At 31.9% G+C, this 20,918-nt stretch overlaps 1 protein-coding gene across 1 annotated transcript in view; it reads left to right on the forward strand.

Moving 5' to 3' along the window:
- TECRL (trans-2,3-enoyl-CoA reductase-like) overlaps positions 1 to 20,918 on the forward strand; it is a 64,202-nt gene that overhangs the window by 4,838 nt on the left and 38,446 nt on the right. The window contains exon 2 of the mRNA XM_004681271.1: positions 17,265 to 17,316. Coding sequence (XP_004681328.1) covers positions 17,265 to 17,316 — 52 coding nt within the window. The remainder of the gene's footprint in view (positions 1 to 17,264; positions 17,317 to 20,918) is intronic.

Raw genomic sequence — 20,918 nt, forward strand, 5'->3', positions numbered from 1 at the left:
CGAAGTACACTGCTGAGGGGAGCAGTGGGCGGGTCAGGAGAGGTCTGCCGCGCCATGTGGTCACCTCCAGGGCAGGCGGGAATCGAACTCATGCGGAAGCTGCTTTAGATTCTCAGTACTGTGCTTTAACCCGCTGTGCCACCAGGGAGGGCCTTATTGTGTATATTTAATTAAATGTTAAAATTCCCCATATAAAGGTGTCACTTTCACCATTTAGAAGTTTACCTAGATTAATAAGTTTTAGAGGTTGCACTTAGAAAGAGAAAAGTTGAAATTTTTACCAGATTTAGTGATTCTCCTACTCTCTATTTTAACAATTTGGAATACCACATTACAATTAGAGTATTTATCGAGAGATATTTGTTCACATATTTGTCAAGTGTTCTATAAGGTGTAGAGATGCTGCATAGGCTCAAACTAATACAGTCCCTATTCTCATAGATTTTATTACTCTTGTGGAAGAAAGACACTGAAACTTATAAGAATATTTGAGTGAGAAAAAAGATATCAGTAGTGTCAAATTAATTTAAGAAGTACAGAGGAACACTAAAAATATCCCTGTGTTAAGTTCTGTGGTGTTCACTGTTTAATTAGATTGTTTTTCAGCAGAACAATTTTGGAGAAAAATTCAATCTGTATGTGAGAATGACAACTAATGATCATATGAGAATTAAATTCCTTTTCTGTTACAGGTAACTGAAGACTCACAAAAATACCTGTTCCGTACTTTTCATTCTTCAACTCTACACTGACTTACTCAGTTCAATTCATATTCTAGGGATTATTTTCTAACCCTTCTTTATTATTCAATCTTTCAATACTCTCTAATAATCACATATCCCAAATAACAGATTGTAGTTCCCATTCTATGAGTTTTGGACAAATTTTATTTTTTCCCCTGGAATGCTTTACAAGGGTATTTTCTATTCATATTCATTTCTCATGGGTCAATTGAGAGACATGGCAACCCTTTTGTATGCTCTTTACTATTTCCCAAAGCAGATGTATTTAGCATCTCAGTAAATAACAATTTGTTAAAAATCTCCATTAAGTGCATTACATAATCTATTAGTTGGGACATGAAGATTTGTAAGCTAGCATCACAATTTGAAATAACAAGTTTATACTTGTTTTATTTAAAATATAATGAGAATTGTATTTGGTAAATAAGTGTTATTTTTTCTTTTAATTTGTATTTATTGTGTATCACAAATATATTAGTATATAACAAGGTCAATTTTGTTTAAATGATACTTTGTCCTTTATAGTGGAGTGATACAGGTGGAGTGATACAGGTGATATTGAAATGGTCTTTTCAATATTGCCATGAATCAAATAGATCAAATGTCCTCAATACTGTTATAAATACAAGTATTTGTTGGATACAAAATTAAAGCATTTTATATTCAGGCAACTCTTAGATTTAATACTGTATGTCACATTCTCTTGACAATCAAGTGAAAATAGTAACCTTTGAGAGGTTTGTATTGTAAATACAGAAATATATATATTTTTAATTTTATAATAGTTTATTTTTACATATTTTTGTGCATTTTTTCTATCTCAGTTGCACTCCCCTTGGGTTTCCCATCACCAAATAACCCATGTGCCATCATCATAGTCCAGTGCATTTTCCGCACCCCACTGTTTTTTATCCCATTCCCCACTCCACCCCCACAAAATGTCTCTGGTATATAGCTGTTCATCATTATCATTATTTTCTTACCTGTTCCATTATATTCCTGCTATGAGAGAAACCATCTGGTATTTTTCCTTTTCTTACTGGCTTATTTCACTACACATGATCTTTTCCAGCTCCATCCAAGTTGCTGCAAAAGACATGTGTTTCTTTTTTTTTTGGTTGCTGAGTAATATTCCATTGTGTATATGTACCACAACTTTTTAATCCAGTTATCTATTTTTGGGCATTTGGGCTGTTTCCATGTCTTTCCAATTGTGAATAAAGCAACAATAAACATGGGGGTGCAGGTGTCTTTTTGAATCAGTGTTTTGTGTCTTTTGGATAGATACCTAGGAGTGGGATTGCTGGGTCGTAGGGAAGCTCCATGTTTAGCAGTTTGAGGAAACTCCAAATAGTTTTCCATAGTGTTTGTACTAATTTGCATTCCCACCAGCAGTGCAGGAGAGTTCCTTTTTCTCCACATCCTCGCTAACATTTGTTGTTGCTAGTTGTTTGAAGATGTGCCATTCTCACTGGGGTGAGGTGGTATCTCATTGTGGTTTTAATTTTCATCTCCCTTATTATAAGTGATGCTAAACAATTTTCATATGCTTGTTGGCCATCTGCATTTCCTCTTTGGAGAAGTGTCTTTTTAGCTCTTCTGTCTATTTTTTGATGGGGTTGTGTATTTTTGTTGAGTTTCATCAGTTCTCCGTAAATACAGAAATATTTTAAAATTAAGATTTTTAAGCCAATGAATGAAAAGTACATAGAAACTCTTTTCCTTGGAAATTTATACATAGAACAAAATTTATACATGAGTCAAAATAAACAAAGAGGGGTGTATTATACAATTTAAAATGGACCTTTTTCCTAATGTGAAGCAAGAAGAAAATGAGTAAGCTTGCATGTTTTTAAAAATTATATAAGATTTATATTGTATATAAGAAACCAAACTAAACCTAACAAAGTATGCTCTGTGGTGTTTGGATATTGATATTGTTGTGATGGGTAATCACATGTAAATAGCCCAACATAAGATATTAATGCAAGCCAAAACAGAGGTATGAAAAGTACAGTTTAATCCCAAATTGTTTTCTTTCTTTTTTATTTATGCATACAAGAACTGGGGTATAGGTCAGAAGTGTGGGGTATGAGGAGAGTCATCAGAGACAGAGTGGGGAGAACAGGTAGGTGTGCTGAAATACACTGCTGAGGGGAGCAGTGTGTGAGATAGGATAGATCTGCTATGACATGTGGATCACCTCCCTAACTAGGGATTGCAGGTATGGTGATAATTTGATAGCACAGTCTTTAACCCCTGAGCCACCAGTGAGACCCCCCCCCAAATGATTTTATTTCTACTGAAGAAATTGAGAACAGTTATAGAAATCTTTCCCAGTCATACACAGAACACTGAAGGATCATCAAGGGGTTATCTCTAACAGGAAAGGACAATCTCTTAAAGTAGAAACTTTCGATTCTAAATGCCTTACTTCCTCTACCTTTTAGGCTTCAAGTGAAGGAATATTGTTATACAGATTCCTCTTGTGTATTTAGGGAGGAAGGCAAAACTTAATTCCCTATACATCTAAGAGCTTCAAATGCACAAACGTTTCAGCCTCCATACATTAGTATTTTATTAGTGGGTTTATAAACTGACAGTCATCAAGTAATTTTCAATCCATGTTGTTCTACTGGGATTCAACTGAGTAAACTGAGTTGTCCAACTTGTCATCACATAAAGCTTATGAATATCATACTCATTTATTTTCCTATGAGAAATTTGTTCTATTTTAGATAGATTAATTTTGAACTGCCTACTATATCTAGATAACAGATATTTTATTTGAGAATTGATCTCTTACATCAAGGAATGAAGTACTTCTGCTTTCTCATAAACTCATTTTTCGAACATCATTTTGTGAAAAAAGTGAATTATTATTTGTCTCTTTCTTATTGCTTTTTAAGTAGTCTCATTGCACTGCCTAAAAGATAAACATTAAGCATTGTTTCATATTTATTTGTTTCAAGCTTTGCAATTATTGGTTATTTGACTTTTAATATTCAAAATGTAATATAATTAATGATTTATTTTAGCAAGACATTTGATGTATTTCTGGCTGTCCCTCTGAATTCTTTATTTGTCAATACAGGTCTGTGTGCCATTGAATGTAGATTTATTATCTGCTTCTCATAAACCTCATTTAATTAAAGCCTGTTATAAATTGACCTTAATTTAATCAGTACTTTAATATAGAATCCTGAGTCAGTCATTTAGAGGATATGTTACTCCTTTTTAATTGGCAGGAAATTTTCAAAAATTTCTCTTTGTATAATTTCCAAGAAAATACCTTCATCATAAAGGCTACTTAATGTAACTTTTTAAAAAACTCATGGCATGGCAAGAATATGAATAGCAAGACCAGTCATAAATTGTGAATAATAAGTTGCTAAAATAAAACCTGCTTCATTTCAAAGAGGGAAGAATAAACAAAATAGTTTAATTGTTAAGTATAAAACAGACCTATAAATTTAGTTATTTGCTTTAACTTTTTAATTAGCCTTTTTGTATTGTATCAATAAAATGTCTTCTTAGACTTTGTTTAAAATGTAACCTCTACAACTTTAAAGTTCTTGTATGTCATTGTTTAAATAAGTATAGTTAAACCCTAACTTTTAGGCATTCTGGGGAACTATAATGTAAAAAAACAAAAAGCAAACATAGACTCATAGTTTAACCTTGTTTTTGCACACATATAACTTCACTGTACTCTGCCTGATTTTGTCTCTTCTAACTACTCTTCCACACTCACTATCACATTGGGCCTAAAGTAGCTGGCAATGTATGGAGTTCTATATTACATAATGTATATGTAATAGAATATGCAAGTTTTTCAGACCTGCTCATCCTGTTGCCTTATGATTATTCATTTGGAATATTGAAGCAGCCAAGACTCAGCAAGTGATTGCAATGTGATCAAAGTGTCCCCATTAATAATAATTCACTTTTCAGAGTTAATATTTTAATGAACTGCTAATGGAAAACCTACCTTAGTTTATAGAGCTGCTGACTCTAAAATATGCCCTACTTTGTACCACGTCCAATCAGTCAGTAAATCATTTTATTCTATGCACAATACATGTTCTCATTGAAATGATACTACCTTATTTTAAATTACTGTCAGCTATAACTGATAATGACCAAACTATACAGGGCTTCTCTGAACACCCACAATGTACATAGGTGATATAGGATGAATATACTATAGAGTTTTGTCAAATTTGGTTAGATCTTATAAAGGTTCCATGATGTTACTGGGTGTTATTGCAGCAAACTATTTTTTTTTTTTTTGCATGGTATGAATATGTTCAATTGGTAGCAGACACAGTGATTCCTTTAATACCTATGTTGTTTGATGTCACACATCTGATAAAAATCTCAACACAGCTACATATCCCATTCAGATGGGATTCAAGCCACTCTCTCAAATTCTCAAAGGTTGTGCATTGTTTTCCCACCACTCTCAGTAATATCTTTAGTCACTATGACCCTAACTGACTCTGCTCCAAACACACTGGCCTGCTTGCTGTTCTTAAACCTTCAAATATTATGATCTCATAAGCTTTCTGAGCTTCATGTTCTTTTAACTCTTTTAAAATATCTGTGTAGTTTTTTTTTTTTTTCACAACCTTAGGCTTTTGTTCATATATGCTGACCTTCTGTTAGAATAATATTCTTTCATCATTACTGATCTCCTACCTTCTTTTATGTTTTCTTCTTAGAACTAATTACTCTAATACATATCATATACTACAATTGCCTAATTTGCTGTCTTATTTCTTCTATGAGTTCACTGTGTGCCATTGTGTCATAATGATTCAGAAAGTGGGATTGGATACAAGATGGCCTTCATATAGTCCAACTCAGAGGCTTAATGTTGGTATGTCAGAGCTCAAATTTCTTGATATTTAAGTACATCAGTTTCTAAGTTGTCATCTGGGCATAATAATGGTACTTTGACTCTTATACTTGCCAGGAGTAGTAATAAGGCAACTGTTTTGAAGAGTCCCTGGTACATAGAAGTCCCTTTATAAGTGTTTGCTGTTATATTTAAATGAGGCAAGGTGTGTGTGTTTGTGCACGTCAACACACTTTTTCACTTTTGTATGCGCATTTTTTTCTTCAAATTCAAATTTGAATTTCTGCTCTTTTAGCAACTTTCAAGTATACAATACAGTAATGTTCCCTATAGTCAAGATGTTGTAACTTTGGTACTTTTATATACTCAGAACTTATTTATCAAGAAGGTTATACATTTTGGTGATCTTTACCCATTTTCCCCAAACTCACCTAATCCTGTGGCAGGTTCCAGTTGGTTCTATGTGTTTATACATTTGTATTTTAGTTTTCACACACATGACATCCTAAGCATGTGCCTTTCTCTGTCTATTTCACTTGGAACATCCTATGTTCATAATATTTTTGTTAACTCCTTAATTTCAAACATATTCCAAATCTTCCCTCCTTTTAATATAGTCCTTCCCATGATAAGAAAATGAGCAGAGGGGCTGAATATACACTTCTCTAAAGAAGACAACGATGGCTAACAGGAACAAAACTAGCATCTCTCATTAGAGAAATAGAAATCAAAATAACAATGAACATTGACTCTTGATTGTGAGGATGCGGTTACCAAAAGGACAAGAAAAAAGTATCAGGGAGAATGAAAAGAATAGAAAATCCTTGAACACTCTTTGTGGAAATTGTAATTGCTGTAGTAATTATGAAAAACAGTATGGAGATTTTTCAAATTTAAAAGAATTCCAGCTATTTTTACATCTGGATATTTATCTAAAGAATGTGAAAATACTAATTAAAAAGATACATGTAGTTCTGTGTTTGCACAGCATTATTTATAATGGCAAAGAGTTGGAAACAACCTAGTGCCCATTGACACTAGATAATTAGAAAAGAAGATGTGGTACATATACAGCTAACCAAACCAACCAAAAAGATGAAAGTCTGCCACTTGCCAACAATACAGATGGATTTTTTATATAAGTGAAATAAGTCAGATGGAGAAAGACATGCATTGCTAGCATCCATATGTGCATAATAAACAGAAAATGGACAGATAAAACAAAACAGACTTTAAGAGCAAACTATTGGTAGAGAACTATGGGTGCCTTGGTGATTTATGTGCTGTGGTTGATGTAAATCTAAGGAGTTATGATATGGACATACACCAAAATAATGGTTACTCAAAGGAAAGGAGAATAGACATGAATAAATTGGATAAAGTGAGTGAACTATATGCTGCAAGATGTAAATTAGAATTTTGGTGGTAAATATAAAGTAGCATGTCAGGATAGATGTTGATTTGTGTTGTTATGTACCTGAAACCTATATATATTATGAATCCATTTACCTCAATAAAATATCATTTTTAAACATTCTGGTTTGAAAAACTGAATATTGGTGAATAATGAGATGGAAGTAGCTCGTGGCTTGATTCATAAACACTGAGTTTTGACAATACGAATTTGTGATCACTGTGTAACATTAATGTAGGCATGTCAAATATTCAGTTTTATATGAATGCAACTGTGAAAACAACATGATACCGGAGATCTATACAGGAGTATATAAAAGTTATGACATTCAAATTTGTGGAAATAGATGAGATCAGCTTTCTAGATACAAAGTTACATTTTTACACAGGTTTACCGAAGCAATACAATGAAGGTGTTGACTTTTATGGCTCATTTAATGATCAAATATTTTTTTCAGAATTTTGGAGGCATTCAATAATAAAATTTTCATTGTTCCATAAGATGACAAATATTTTGAATTTGTTTCATTTTGAGGATGAATTCTTCTGTGAACATAAAATTTGAAAAGTAATGCAATCACTTAAAGACTTGCATTATATAGTAGCATTTATGAAGGCTGTGAGTCAGTGGTGCAGAGATAACTCTAGCATCAGTCTTTGTGGTTGATGTCAAACAATTCATTAATATTATAAACTTTCTAAATTTGATTTGCTTGTCCATTTATTTTTGCTTGAAACTCATTTCACATTACCTTATTGTTAAAACTGTGCTATAAATTCTGAGATAGGCAAAAAGAAATGTGATTGTCTTTCCAAAAATGTGAAGTGATAAATGATGTTTCAGTAATCATTTTAAAGCGGTTTTTATCAAGGATATGGGATATAAGATCCTTTTATATCAATAGATTTAATATACTTCACTAAGAAAGATCCTACCACATTTTAATGTAAACAATATAACAATAAATGACATACTTCTCAGGTTAGAGTAAGTAATGGTGCCAAGTACTCGATGTTACCATAACAAAGGTTAAGTTCCACTCATATGGCATACTCAATGCGACAGAAATGTCACTTTGCTCTGAGCTATTCTTTATTCTGGAATCAGACTGATGAAGCATCTAGTCATTGTCACTGACACTACTAGCTTCCAAATTCAGTACACAGCAAAATACCCTGCCAATCAATTAGGGCTCTGTTATAAAGATTCACAGACTGGGTGGCTTATAAACAACATAAATTTTATTTCTGAGGTTTCCCTGATGGCACTGTACTATGAAGCTATTGGCAGCCACTGCCTCATGAGTTTCATCCCTGGCCATGGAACTAACTCACATGGAACCACAGACTTTACCTATCTGGTCTGCTGCTCCCTTCAGCAGTGTATAACAGCCTGTTTTGCTCCATACTCTGTCTCTGGTGAACCCTCTCACCCCCTGCACCTCTGGTCTACACCCCAGCTCTTGTATGCAGAAATAAAATAAACCTTTAAAAAAGAATTTAGGCCCTCCCTGGTGGTGCAGCAGGTTAAAGCACAGCACTGAGAATCTAAAGCCGCTTCCGCATGAGTTCGATTCCCCCCTGCCCTAGAGGAGACCACATGGTGTGGCAGACCTCTCCTGACCCGCCCGCTTCTCCCCTCAGCAGTGTACTTCGTCGATCTGCCTGTTCTGCTTCCCACTCTGTCTCTGGTGAAGCCTCTCACCGCCCCTGAGCCTCTGGTCTGTACCCCAGTTCTGTGTGCACAAATAAATAAATCTTAAAAAAAGAATTTATTTCTCACAGCTCTGAAGACTGGAAGTCTAAGAACAGGGTGTCAGCATGGCCCATGTCTGGTGTGGGTCCTATTTTAAAGACTGCCATTTTATTAAACCTAGAAGGTGAAGAGATTCACTGGAGTCTCTCTGATAAGGACCCTAATCCAAATGTAGTATATCAACTCTTCAGCTGTATGTTACCATTCAACACCCACCATCAAGACACCTGTAGTCCATCATAGTCCATTGTGCTCCGTCCCAACTGGCTCTCTATCTACCTCTGTTAGCCTAAATTTTAAATTCAGTTTCAGAGTTTCTTTTGTTTTAGCTTTCTCTGACTCTTTGTTTCTTTATTACACATATGAGTGAAACTGTCCTGAATTTGTCTTTAGCATTCACTTTGCATAATCATCAGTTCTATGTATATTGTAGCAATAATCACAAGAATTTATCTTTTTAAAGTTGAGTATTACTCCAAATATATGTAATATTAATTCCTTTCTATTTTTCCTTTGTCTAATTGCTAACTAACACAGTACTATATTGAACAACAGTATTTTAAATTGTAGTGATGAAAATAAATTGAAAAATCTTTCAACCTTTTCACTTTTGAGTATTATATTAACTGTGGATTTGTCATGCATGGCTTCTATTATGTTACTATACTTCATCTATCCTCATTTTTAAGGATTTTTATCATAACTTGTTGAATGACTCCTACCATTTATTAATATGACTCCTACCATTTATTAATGTGATCAAGTGATTTTATCATTCTATTTTTGATGTGGTGAATTGGATTAATACATTTCTATATGTTGAAACTTCATTATATTCCTGAAACAGGCCTCAGTCATAACATGTGATCCTTTTAATGCTTTGTTTAATTTGGTGTGCTAAGATTTAGTTCAGTATTTTTTCATAGTTTTTCAATAAGGGAAATCAGTCTAATTTTCTTTATTTGTGATGGTGTTGTCTGCTTTTGATACCAAAATAATGTTGGCCTTATATTATGTCTTTTGAAACATTTCCCATTTTTCTATTATTTTTGGGAACAAATTGAAAAGGTAAAGTAGTAGCTTGTAATTGACAGTTTGATACTATAAACTAGAAAAACTGGTATTGAGCTTCTGTCCTTGGAGATACATTTGATTGCTGTTTTAATTTTCTTGCTTCTTATTGATTTATTCAGGATTTCTATTTTTTCTGATTTGGTCTCATGTGGTAGCATACATTTCAGTATCTGTTCATCTTTTCTGGAATATTTAATTTTTTGGCATGTTCATGTTTATAGTATTCTCTAAGGATCTTCTGTATTTCTGAAATATCTATTGTGTCCATTTCATTTCTTATTCCTCTTTTTTCTTTGTTTTTGCTTTAATCTTTATTATTTTCTTCCTACTGGCTTTTGGTATTATTTGTTCTCTTTTGGTTTCCTAAGGTGTAAGATTATTCACTGGAGCCCTTTCCTGTTTCTTGAAGTAAGCCTGTATGGCTGCTTAGTTGCCATCATAGTATCATTCTTCACTGAATCCCAGAGATTCAGGTAGCTCATGTCCTCATTTTGTTTATCCACAGATATTTTTGGTTTCCACCTTAATTTTCTTATTAACCCAAGAGTCACTCAATGTTAAATTTTGAGCCTCCATATTTTAGAGGTTTATCCTGCTTTCTGTTTGTGGTTAATTTCTAGTATGATAACATTGTGACCAGAGAGAATGTTCAATATGATTTCAGCTTTCATTAATTTATTGACATTTGTTCTGTGTTCCAACATGTGGTATATCTTTGAGAATGTACTATATTCACTTGAGAAGAATATGTTTTCATCTTTTCAGTAATATTTCATTTAATGCTATTGTTTCTTTGCTTATTTTCTCTCTGTGACAGTCCATCAGAAGAATGGGGTGTGACAACCCACCACTATTGTGTTGCTTATAATATCTGCTTTCAGATTTGTTAATATTTGTCTTATATATTTTAATGTGTATTCATTCAGTCCACTTACATAATGGTATAATGCCTTTCTGTGTATTGAGCAATTATATAATATCTGTCCTTGCCTCTTATTATCTCATTAACTGGAAGTCTGTATTTTCTGATTCAAATATGGCTGCCCTTGCATTATTTTCATCTCATTTCCTTATAGGATTGTTTTCCAACCATTTCTTTGAAGATATGATTATCTTTGCAACTCACATGGGGCTCTTGGTGACAGAAAAATGTTGGGTTTTATTTTCTTGTCCAACTTGCTTTTGATTGCAAGTTAAATCCATTTATATTTAAACTATGTATTTATATATAATGATTTGCTACTGCCACTTTTGTCCTTTTTTTCTGAGTCTATAACCTTGTTCAAAAAAATTTTTTTTTAGATTTCCTTCTCTTTAATTTGAGAAGAGTGTTCCTTTCATCATTTCAAAGTAAGAAGATCTAATATTTGCAAAGTCCTTTAACTTCTGTTTGTCTGGGAAGGTCTTTTTTTCTCCCTCACATATAAAGGAGAATTTTGTCCATACAGATACAATTAGCTGGCAGTTTAAGTATTTTAGATATATCTTTCTATTCTCTCCTTGCTTATAGGTTTTCATCAAAGAATTCTGTTTCAGTCCTGATTTGAGTGTACTTATAGATTCCCTGATGTATCACTTTGACTTGTTTTTCTTCAGTTCCTAAAATTTCTTTGAATTTCTTTATCAAGGCAGTTTAAACTTTGTGTCTCATGGGAAGATAAAACCTTCTATTTTTGTGGTTAGATACTGAACAGTTCTCTCCTTTTGATATATTCACTTGAAGTCTTAATGTGTCATGCATTCTATTTTTACATTTGCCCATTTTGTTGCTTTAGAATTCTTAATTTTTTTTTTAATGTGTCTGTATCAGTGATTTAGAGATCTGCTTTTGCTTTTCCAGCTGGTGTCACTGTACATATTTTTATTTTCATTTCAAGACCTGCTCTTCTAACACTTGAGTCACAAGGCCAGAAGGGGGTCTAGATTTGTCCCATCACCTACTGAAAGGTGCTGGAGGTAGGGGCTGACTCCTGTTTGTGGTGTTGCCAAATTTCTTCCTTTCTAAGTTTCAGTACAAGTATTTCTGCCTGCGCACACTAGGAGGTCTGAACTAGGCCCAAAGGGCTGGTTCTTTATCTTTTCATTGGGGACTCTGCTTGTTGGCACTAAACTAGATCCTCTGTATTTCCCCTCTACCAAGGGTATGCGATTCCACACCATGCAGCTCTCACCTTTCCCAGGGCCTCTTGTTTGTGGAGCACCACAGTCTCCACCCACCATTTAATGAAACACGATCTCCTTAGTGTTCTCTTTGATGCTGTCAGTGCTGGTTATTTTATGTCTAGGAAGTACTCCTCTTTTTTCCAAGTCACCTACTCTCTTGTTGCAGTGCTTATCTGGTTAAATTACAGCTTATTTTCCCGGAACAAGGGAACTTCTCTGTCACAAACCATCGAATTTTCCAATTTCAAAAAAAAAAAAATCCAGTTAAATTTAAAATATTTAAAGCTTATTAAATCTGAGATTTGTACAATGAATATAAATGTTACATGTAGTGATAGTCTATAAAATACCTAATATAATTCAATTGATTTAAAAAATTTAATTTAGATTGGTTATGTATATTTTAGTTATAATCTGAAGAATATTGCTAGTAAAATCGTATTTCCTTGCTCAGAAAAATCCATTACATTCTGAGTAAAATATTTGAGCTGCCTATTCAATTTGCTAGCATATAACTTTCTAATGTAAATTCTCAGATATATTTTTCACACCTTTATGAATTAATCAAACTTAAAATATGATTTTTAAGCTAGTACTCATCTTTGTGCTCTGGAAGTAGAGATATTCTTGCCATTTTGGTCACATTCACTAGTTATTTTGGATTTGTCTTTGATGTGTGGGTGTGTGTGCGGGTGTGCTTCCATACCATTGTAGACAATCATTGCCATTCAATTTATTGTTTACCCCAATTTTCTTTGTGTTTTTATTGTTAGACATATTTCTTCACAGAATTTCTTGACAATATTTGATTAACACAATGTAATTACTCTATCAAATGAATTTCAAGTTGTGGTCTTCTTTACCACATAAATGTTATTTCACTAAGCAGGATAGACTCTACCCAAGAAGACTTTATTTATTTAAGGAGTTACTGAAAAAAGTGGTTAAAATATAGTTTTAAAAATGAACAGTAGTACATTTATTTATTTATTTTTGCTGAAATATTTCATTACATCTAAAAGGGAAAAAATCAAGAATCTATTAATCACATGAATGTAGAAAGTAATAATGGCCCATATTTCAACCATGAGCAATTCAAATCTAAAAGTAAATTTTGTTCAACTAACAAATACCATTTACATTGTCTACTTAACATTTTAAGATTAAATTTTCCTGATGAGAAAGTAGTATGAGTGAAAAGAATTTTAAGATTTTATATGTGGAACATTTATTTCTCCCATCTGCACAATTATTGGTGATTTACAAAAAGGAATGAATTATTGTGATAGTTTTTCCTTTTAAAGAGGTTATAAAAGTGGGTGAAAAGTAGATATCATTATGAATAAACTTTATGATGATGCTACAGAGACATTAATTTTGTAATCAGAAAATTTTACATTCTCTGTTAATTATCATCCTTTCTTTTCTTTGTGTTGTGAGTATAACTAAAGAACTAAAAGAGTTGATCAAGCACAGTCTGGTGGCTAATTGAGCAAGGCTGTATGAATCATTTAATGGTTATTATTTTCCCATGTATTTGACTAAAATTGCTCCAGAAAGGATAGTTCTCAAAGATTATTCAAAATCAGCACTTTTCTAACTTGTGAAAGTCAAATGTAATTTTAAATATGAAAAAAGAAAATATGAAAAATACTTTGCTAAAAACTTATAAAAACAACCCACTTCCACTTTAAGGCTTCATTCAGGAGACCATGATCTTAAATTTGAGTCTGCAAATTCAGAGAAATAAATGCTTGTCATTTTGGCAATTTGCCATTGAAACTATTATAGTCTGAAGAAAATCATAAAGTTTTTTCACAATCTGCTTGTGAAGGACTTTTCATATCAGATTAAGGAACTTTTATTTTACTCTGTTTTCATAAGAATTTGAGCTCACAGCTTTAGTTTTTACTTCTACAAAAGCTAATCAAACTTTATTAGGGGACTTCCTGGAGACTCAGGGTTAAAGTCTAAGCTATCTTGTTATAACCAGCCATTGTGGTATGAATCCAATAACCAGCCAAGGAGCTAACCCACATGGCATGACAGGTACTTCTTGTTTCATTTGCTGCTCTCCTCAGGAGTGTACTTCAGTACATCTTCCTGTTCTGCTCCCCACTTCATCTCGGGTGAATGCTCTGGCCCCCACCCTGGCACCTAGGGCCTACATCCCAGTTCTTGTATGCATAAATAAATGAAAATAAATCTTTAAAAATAACCTTTATTATAAGATACATGGCATACTACATGTTGAGACACACACTCCACTAACTAGGTTGTTGTTCTTAAGTTTCTCATCGATTGTTGGAACAATCAGCAATACAATGTGTCTTCATAAAGTGACAGCTTCACACAACAAGCTCACCTTGAAGAGGAGTTAATAATACATTTTACCATTTTTTCACAAATTAGATGGTTTTAAAAAGGATTTATGGGTAAATATATATTGAACAAAAGAATAACATGAGTATTTTAGACATTCTAACAGAGGAAGCAATGAATAAAATTACTTTGCAATTAAGTAGTAGCAAAAAAGTGAAAACAATGAAACTTATTAAACTATCACATTTTAAAAATGTAACTTAAACATCAAAGTTCTATAATCAAAATTAAAATATGCAAATACATGAATATTTTCTCTCTCATCTATATAAGAGCTATGTTATCAAACTTCATACTCACATAATTCTTTAGGGTCCTTTTATTATTTACAGCAAAGCACAGATGGGAATTAATAGTCTCCTGACTTTGTCTTAGAACTTTCTTATTTAGTAAACCATGTACATAGGAGAAATCAGGAAAAACTAAACAAAACAAACAACTACTCTGACTGGTGTAGTTTCCCCTTGGCTATAGTTTTATTAATCAAGAAATAGAACACTTTAAAATATAATTAAATATTAAACATACTATAGCAATTAAAATTACCTACGGGACTATTTTGTGTCAGCACTTTATACCTTTTTTTTTTTTTTTCATTTTACCCTTACAAAATAGCCATAAAGGGATATCTTATTATAGTAAAACACATGCACAAAATATATTAAACAAGTTTGGAGAATGAAAATATATTTCTCGCATGATCATGAATATGTGTTCTTTGAGGTATACACATGAATATGTTGTGTTATTTGAGGTATACACTGAATTATTGTTGGGTTTTTCATAACCTAATGAAAGTGATTATAGATCCCTTTCAGTTTGCAAGTTTGATATGAACAAAATCAGAAAGTCAAAATGTATTACAATGGCTTGAGCTATTTGGATGGGACTTTAAACTCATATTTTTTTCTAATATTAGAAAAGTTAGTTTTAATAGAGTAGGATGAAATAGTTAAACTTGTCTTAAAATTTAAATAGTATATTTCACATGAATTTCAATGGACCTATATTATTTTTGTATGGGAATTATAATAATATACTAACTAGGGAGATTGCAGGCACACAATTTAAAGATATAGGTTCACACTCTTCATGTGTATATTACTGCATCACACATACTTCCAAATTACCCATTTCTTAACATTTTTTTAAAAAGTTCTATTGTCCATCAAATGTTATTTCTTAATAACATCCTATGTTATGAAATTTCTCATATAAGGAAAAATTAGTAATATAGCAAACTTAATTGCTGTCTTATTTTATTAAGTTGACATAAACACTACAAACTATAACCACCAACAGTAGTCAGTCGTAGTTATTAACAGGTGAGGTCCTTCACTAGCAAAAATATTTAATAAGACTCTGTGAACTTTCTCAATTTTTGGTATTTTTTTTGTAATAAAATATTTTAAAATTAAAATATATACTGGACATTTTTCTTTATAAACAGTGCTATTTATTGAGCACTTAATAAACTATAGTGTATTATAAATAAAACTTGCATGTGCACTGTATATTAAAAAATATTGTGATGTCTTATTGTGATAGTTACACTGGTATAGTGATTTGGAATAGAACCCACAATATTTGTTATCAAACTTATCAAAACTACCTGCAGAAGAGGTCTTTTGTTGTTGTTGTTGTTATGTTATTCTGGTATAAATATTGTCATGTTGCTAACATATAAACTTGTTTCATATCATCAGGCTCCTTTTTGATTTATTCTTTCACCTCCTATATATCATTTGCTTTCACTTTTTAGCTTATTGTTCATTTTTTCACAACATAAGATTTAGTTAACTTCAGTCTCACCAGTCTTGAAGCAAGAAATTTAATATTTGGGAACAATAAAATTTGAAAAGCAACAAACCTTAGAAATCTAGAAATTTTTAGAGGAGGAGAATGTTTTAGTGAAGGAGCACTACTCTGTAGTACTATGGGTATCTTGGAGGTGGTGAGGATGGTAATAACACCTGAAAGGGCGATGATAATACCTCTAAGTCATGTACTATGTTGCCTCAAAAAATATGTAAATGTACATATATAGTAGTACTTGCTTTATTTTCCTTTTTTTCTAAGTTACATAAGAGTTTAATTTAAACTTTAATTGCCAAAGATCCACATTAAAATTGGCCATCTTCAATAAAAACACTGCCAGCTACAGAACTAGATAGAGTGAGGCCCACCTGAGCCATTTTGATTTCACTAACTGGCGATTGGGTGCCCTTGTTTTGTTTTTTTTCCCCCTATTTATGTAATAAATACATGCTTTTATGCCTCTTGTAATTTAAATTCACCAATACAGTGAGTACACAAATTCCTAAGTTCTCACGATTTATCTCAATAAACATTGAATCCCAGCCCCATGCCTGCCTGCTTGTATACACTCTGGGGACTTCTCTCTGTCTCTTACAATCTCTCCCCTCTCTCTCAACACTTTGTTTTGTGGCTCCAGGTGGTATTTCATGTAATTTCTAAGCCTTGTGAGAAATAAATTCCCTTCCAGTTTTTCAGAACTACCTTCTGGTTATCGTTGACGTTTGTCTTATTATCAAAAGAAGCACAGGACTCTCTACCCACAATGTAAATTATCAATAGAGATATACAAGTATACAATTATAGTGGGGATAAAAATTAGGATAAACTCATAACAGCATTATTACAAATATAAAATAAAATTTTAGTAAAAGGTATTTTGAGGAAATGTTTCATGAATCTTATAGCATTAATGATTATACTGCTTAAATAAAACAATAAAGCAAGTTTGTAATGATGTCTATTAAACATATTAAATTTTGCTTTCTCCTTAAACAAAGCTATAGCAAACAAAACGGAACTTTTTCCTAATAATTCTATTTTCTTTTCTTTTCAGGTTTCACAAACATCTACTATCCATGATGTTAAACAAAAATTTCACAAAATATGTAAGTTTTATAAATAATTTAGATTTTCTTTTTCGATTTATTTTATTTTTATTAATGTAACACTAATTTAAAACATAATCTATGTTTTGGAGGTAAAGGATGTTCACTTCCAGGTTTTATTATCACCTTCCCACTACCAAAACTCCCATAATCCCTACTACCAAAACTCCCATAATCCCACTCATACTGTATAGTAGGTACTATAAAGCACAAAGTATAATTATACACACTTCAAAACATTGTTTTGATTTCTCTGATTTATCATTAATGATTTTTCTGCTGTTATTCAGTTGCTATGTAGAATGATACGATTATTAGTTTCTAAGTTGTTTCTATTTCTTTACAATTACTAAAGGTCCTTACTAGTCTATTTGTTAAGTTTCTTATATATTGCAGTGTTTTCTTTGTGAATGCAATATATAAACCAAAATAGAAAAACTGGTATGTAGTAATGTCCCAAGTATTGAAAAAAAAAACCTTCTCTGTGGCTATTTTAAAATACTGGTCAAATTTACATTTGATACTCATATAAGTGTTGAGATTTCTTCTATGGAGTTAGATTTTTTTTTTTTGCAAAATATTGAGAAATCAAGACTGTTAGAAAAGAATTGTCATTTTATCAGTAAAAGCTTATATAATAGAAGTGTCATAACTAATAACAATTCCTTAAGTTCATGATATGTGATTCTGTCTCTAAATTATTTTTGTTCTCATTCAGATACAACATTTAAACTTTGTATATTGTGCAATATCAAGGCTATTTTGATGTATCTTTCATGACATGCTGATGTTTATAAAATAATTTGTTTCATAATCCATAAGCATGAAATGGTTAGGTAGCAATATCTGAACTTTATTGTAGATACACCAAATATTAGAAGAGATAGTTTAAGCTATCTATATAGTAAACCAAAAATACAGTTTATAGCCTATATAAATGAAATGATTGGTTTCCTATTCATTTTTGCATATATGATGGTGCACAAATATTTATATTTTAAAGGAACATCTGTAGTTGGATAGTGAGAGACTGGTTGTAATCTCTAAAAAGGAATGTTTCAATAACAAGTCCAGGAAGCACATGAAGCACTAAGATGAAAGATGCAAATACAAAAATTATCTCTCAAACTTAAATGATCATGAAATTCTTCTTTTCTCCCCACCTCCTCTTTATTTTTCACTTCGGCAGCTACTGTTTCTGTTTAAATTGCACTCATTACCAGAATTTTCTGTATAATGTCTCAAGAATAATAAAACTAAAAAAAAAAGGATTTTTTTAAGACAGTGTTTGACATCACATTAATCTTTTTTTCCCTGGGATTTTCTTCCTCAAAGAAATTTTCACCAGACACAGAATGCATTACAGTGGAATTTTATGTAAACAATAAAAGTAAGCACTTCATTATTGTAAGAAAATACCATAAAGTGGGTTATTTGCTCTTATATATTTTCTTATCTAGGTGGTTGAAAAAATATTTCACTTTTCACATTTCATAAAAAAAGGTTATATTTAAATAATTACTCAGATCCTGCTATAAGTCTCTTGAAAATGTAAATAATCTCAATGTTGAATTCAGATGTGCTAAATTGGATCACAGTGCTTTCCATAACCCCAAAGATAATAGGATGCCAATATTTCATCTTCATGATTTTTTTATTTGTATATACTTATTTGAAAAAGAATCAGCTTTAATAAATAGATTAGTTTTAAAAAATAATTAGCTTTACTTTTTACAGAAATAAACTGACAAATATACAATATAAATATCACACATGTGGATACAAAGAATAGTATATTTTCTCTCTTTTACTAATATTTTCATTACTGGCTAGATATACCTTTCTATGCTAATATACATTATTTCACTTATTTTACATGCTGGCATGTAATAGCTTTTCATATCAATATATTTTCTAGATATATTTTTATATAAATGTAGATTGAGCCTCACAATCAATATTACTGGAGATATATTATACTTTCGCTTAGATGTGTAATTCTCACATTCCCTGGATACACAGACTAATTGCTTCTAAAATAAATCAATATTATGCTTATTTATTCAACAATATATTCTGAATGTTGAAAAATATCTATTGAACACTTACCATGTGTCATATATTGAGGTATTCACCAGAATAATTCATATTAGAGAACTTCTTTACTCACATTTGAAAGAAAGGAGCAACTTCAAAAAAATGCTCATTCTATATGCATTCTTATGTGGATTGCCAAATTTTCTCTCTACTTTATAGTCTCATACAGTACTTATAAATGTTATTTACCCTACTCCTCATACTTACTAGATATTAGCAGAATTGATTTTTTTATAATTGATGAATGGGAAACATTTCATTTAGAATGAGGGTTCATTTAGTGGTCTTCTAATGAATTATTTCATTCTCTTATTTTAAATTTATATTTACTTTAATTGTACATTACAATATCTTTACTGAAAATTGCCCATTTATGATATTTACCCATATCTTTGTCCCATTAAATGTTTCATGTCTCTTTTACTGCCCAGAAATTTTATTTTAAAAGTCTCCTGTTTACAACATTTATGCCAAAATATATTGAAGCATCCAGTACTCTTTATATAAGCATTTATTAATATTTTTGAAAATGTGAAGAAAATCTAGTGAGGGACTGGATCATTACCCAGTCTGCATATCTAGGTTTATAAAGCCTATCCCTGATGGTAGTAGAGTTACTTAGGATGTGTAAATCATATACATTTTGAGTGATCTTCTTTATCCTGGATGTTTCACAATTGAGTCCAGTTGATGGGATTTTGCCAGATAAAGAAGGTTACACTGAATTTTCAAAATAAATTAGGTAACATTAGTTCATAATATTGCATTAAGACTCAGTTGTATAGCTTTTTACTTCAATCTTTGTGTATTTTATAGTATGATCTTCTCTAAGAAATCTAGTTTCCATCTATCACCATATAATTAGTCCCCTTTACTAGTTTTACACATCCTACTTCTCCTTATCATTTATCATTTAGTGATCCCCAAGTGTTATCAGAAGCATGAGTTTGTTTTATTTGTTCATTTGCATTGTTTCTTTATCTTCCATACATGATGCCATTATATAATATTAATCTTTTTTGTTTGACATATTTCAACTAGCATCATCCCTCCTGGTGCATACATTTTGTAATAAATGGCAAGATCTCATTTTATTGTATAGTTTACTAGTAATCCATTGTGTATATATAGCACATCTTTATTCACTCATCCATCAGTGGACATTTAGACTGTGCTCATATTTTGGCTATTTTAAATGATGCTATCATGAACATAGGGATGTGCATATCTTTTCAATTAATGTTTTTGTATTCTTTGGATAAATGTCCAGGAGTGGAATTATTGAGCACATTGTAATCCTATACTTAATTTCTTTGAGGCATAATTATCCTGATTTTCATAGTGGCTACACCAATGTACATATTCTTTTCATTTTTTTTTTTAAGATTTTATTTTATTTGTACATACAAAACTGGGGTACAGGCCAGAGGCTCAGGGGTGGTGAGAGGCGTCACCAGAGACAGAGTGGGGAGCAGAACAGGCAGATCTACGAAGTACACTGCTGA

The sequence above is a fragment of the Condylura cristata genome, unplaced genomic scaffold (assembly GCF_000260355.1).
Source record: "Condylura cristata isolate star-nosed mole 26May11 unplaced genomic scaffold, ConCri1.0 scaffold00012, whole genome shotgun sequence".
Lineage (NCBI taxonomy): Eukaryota > Metazoa > Chordata > Mammalia > Eulipotyphla > Talpidae > Condylura > Condylura cristata.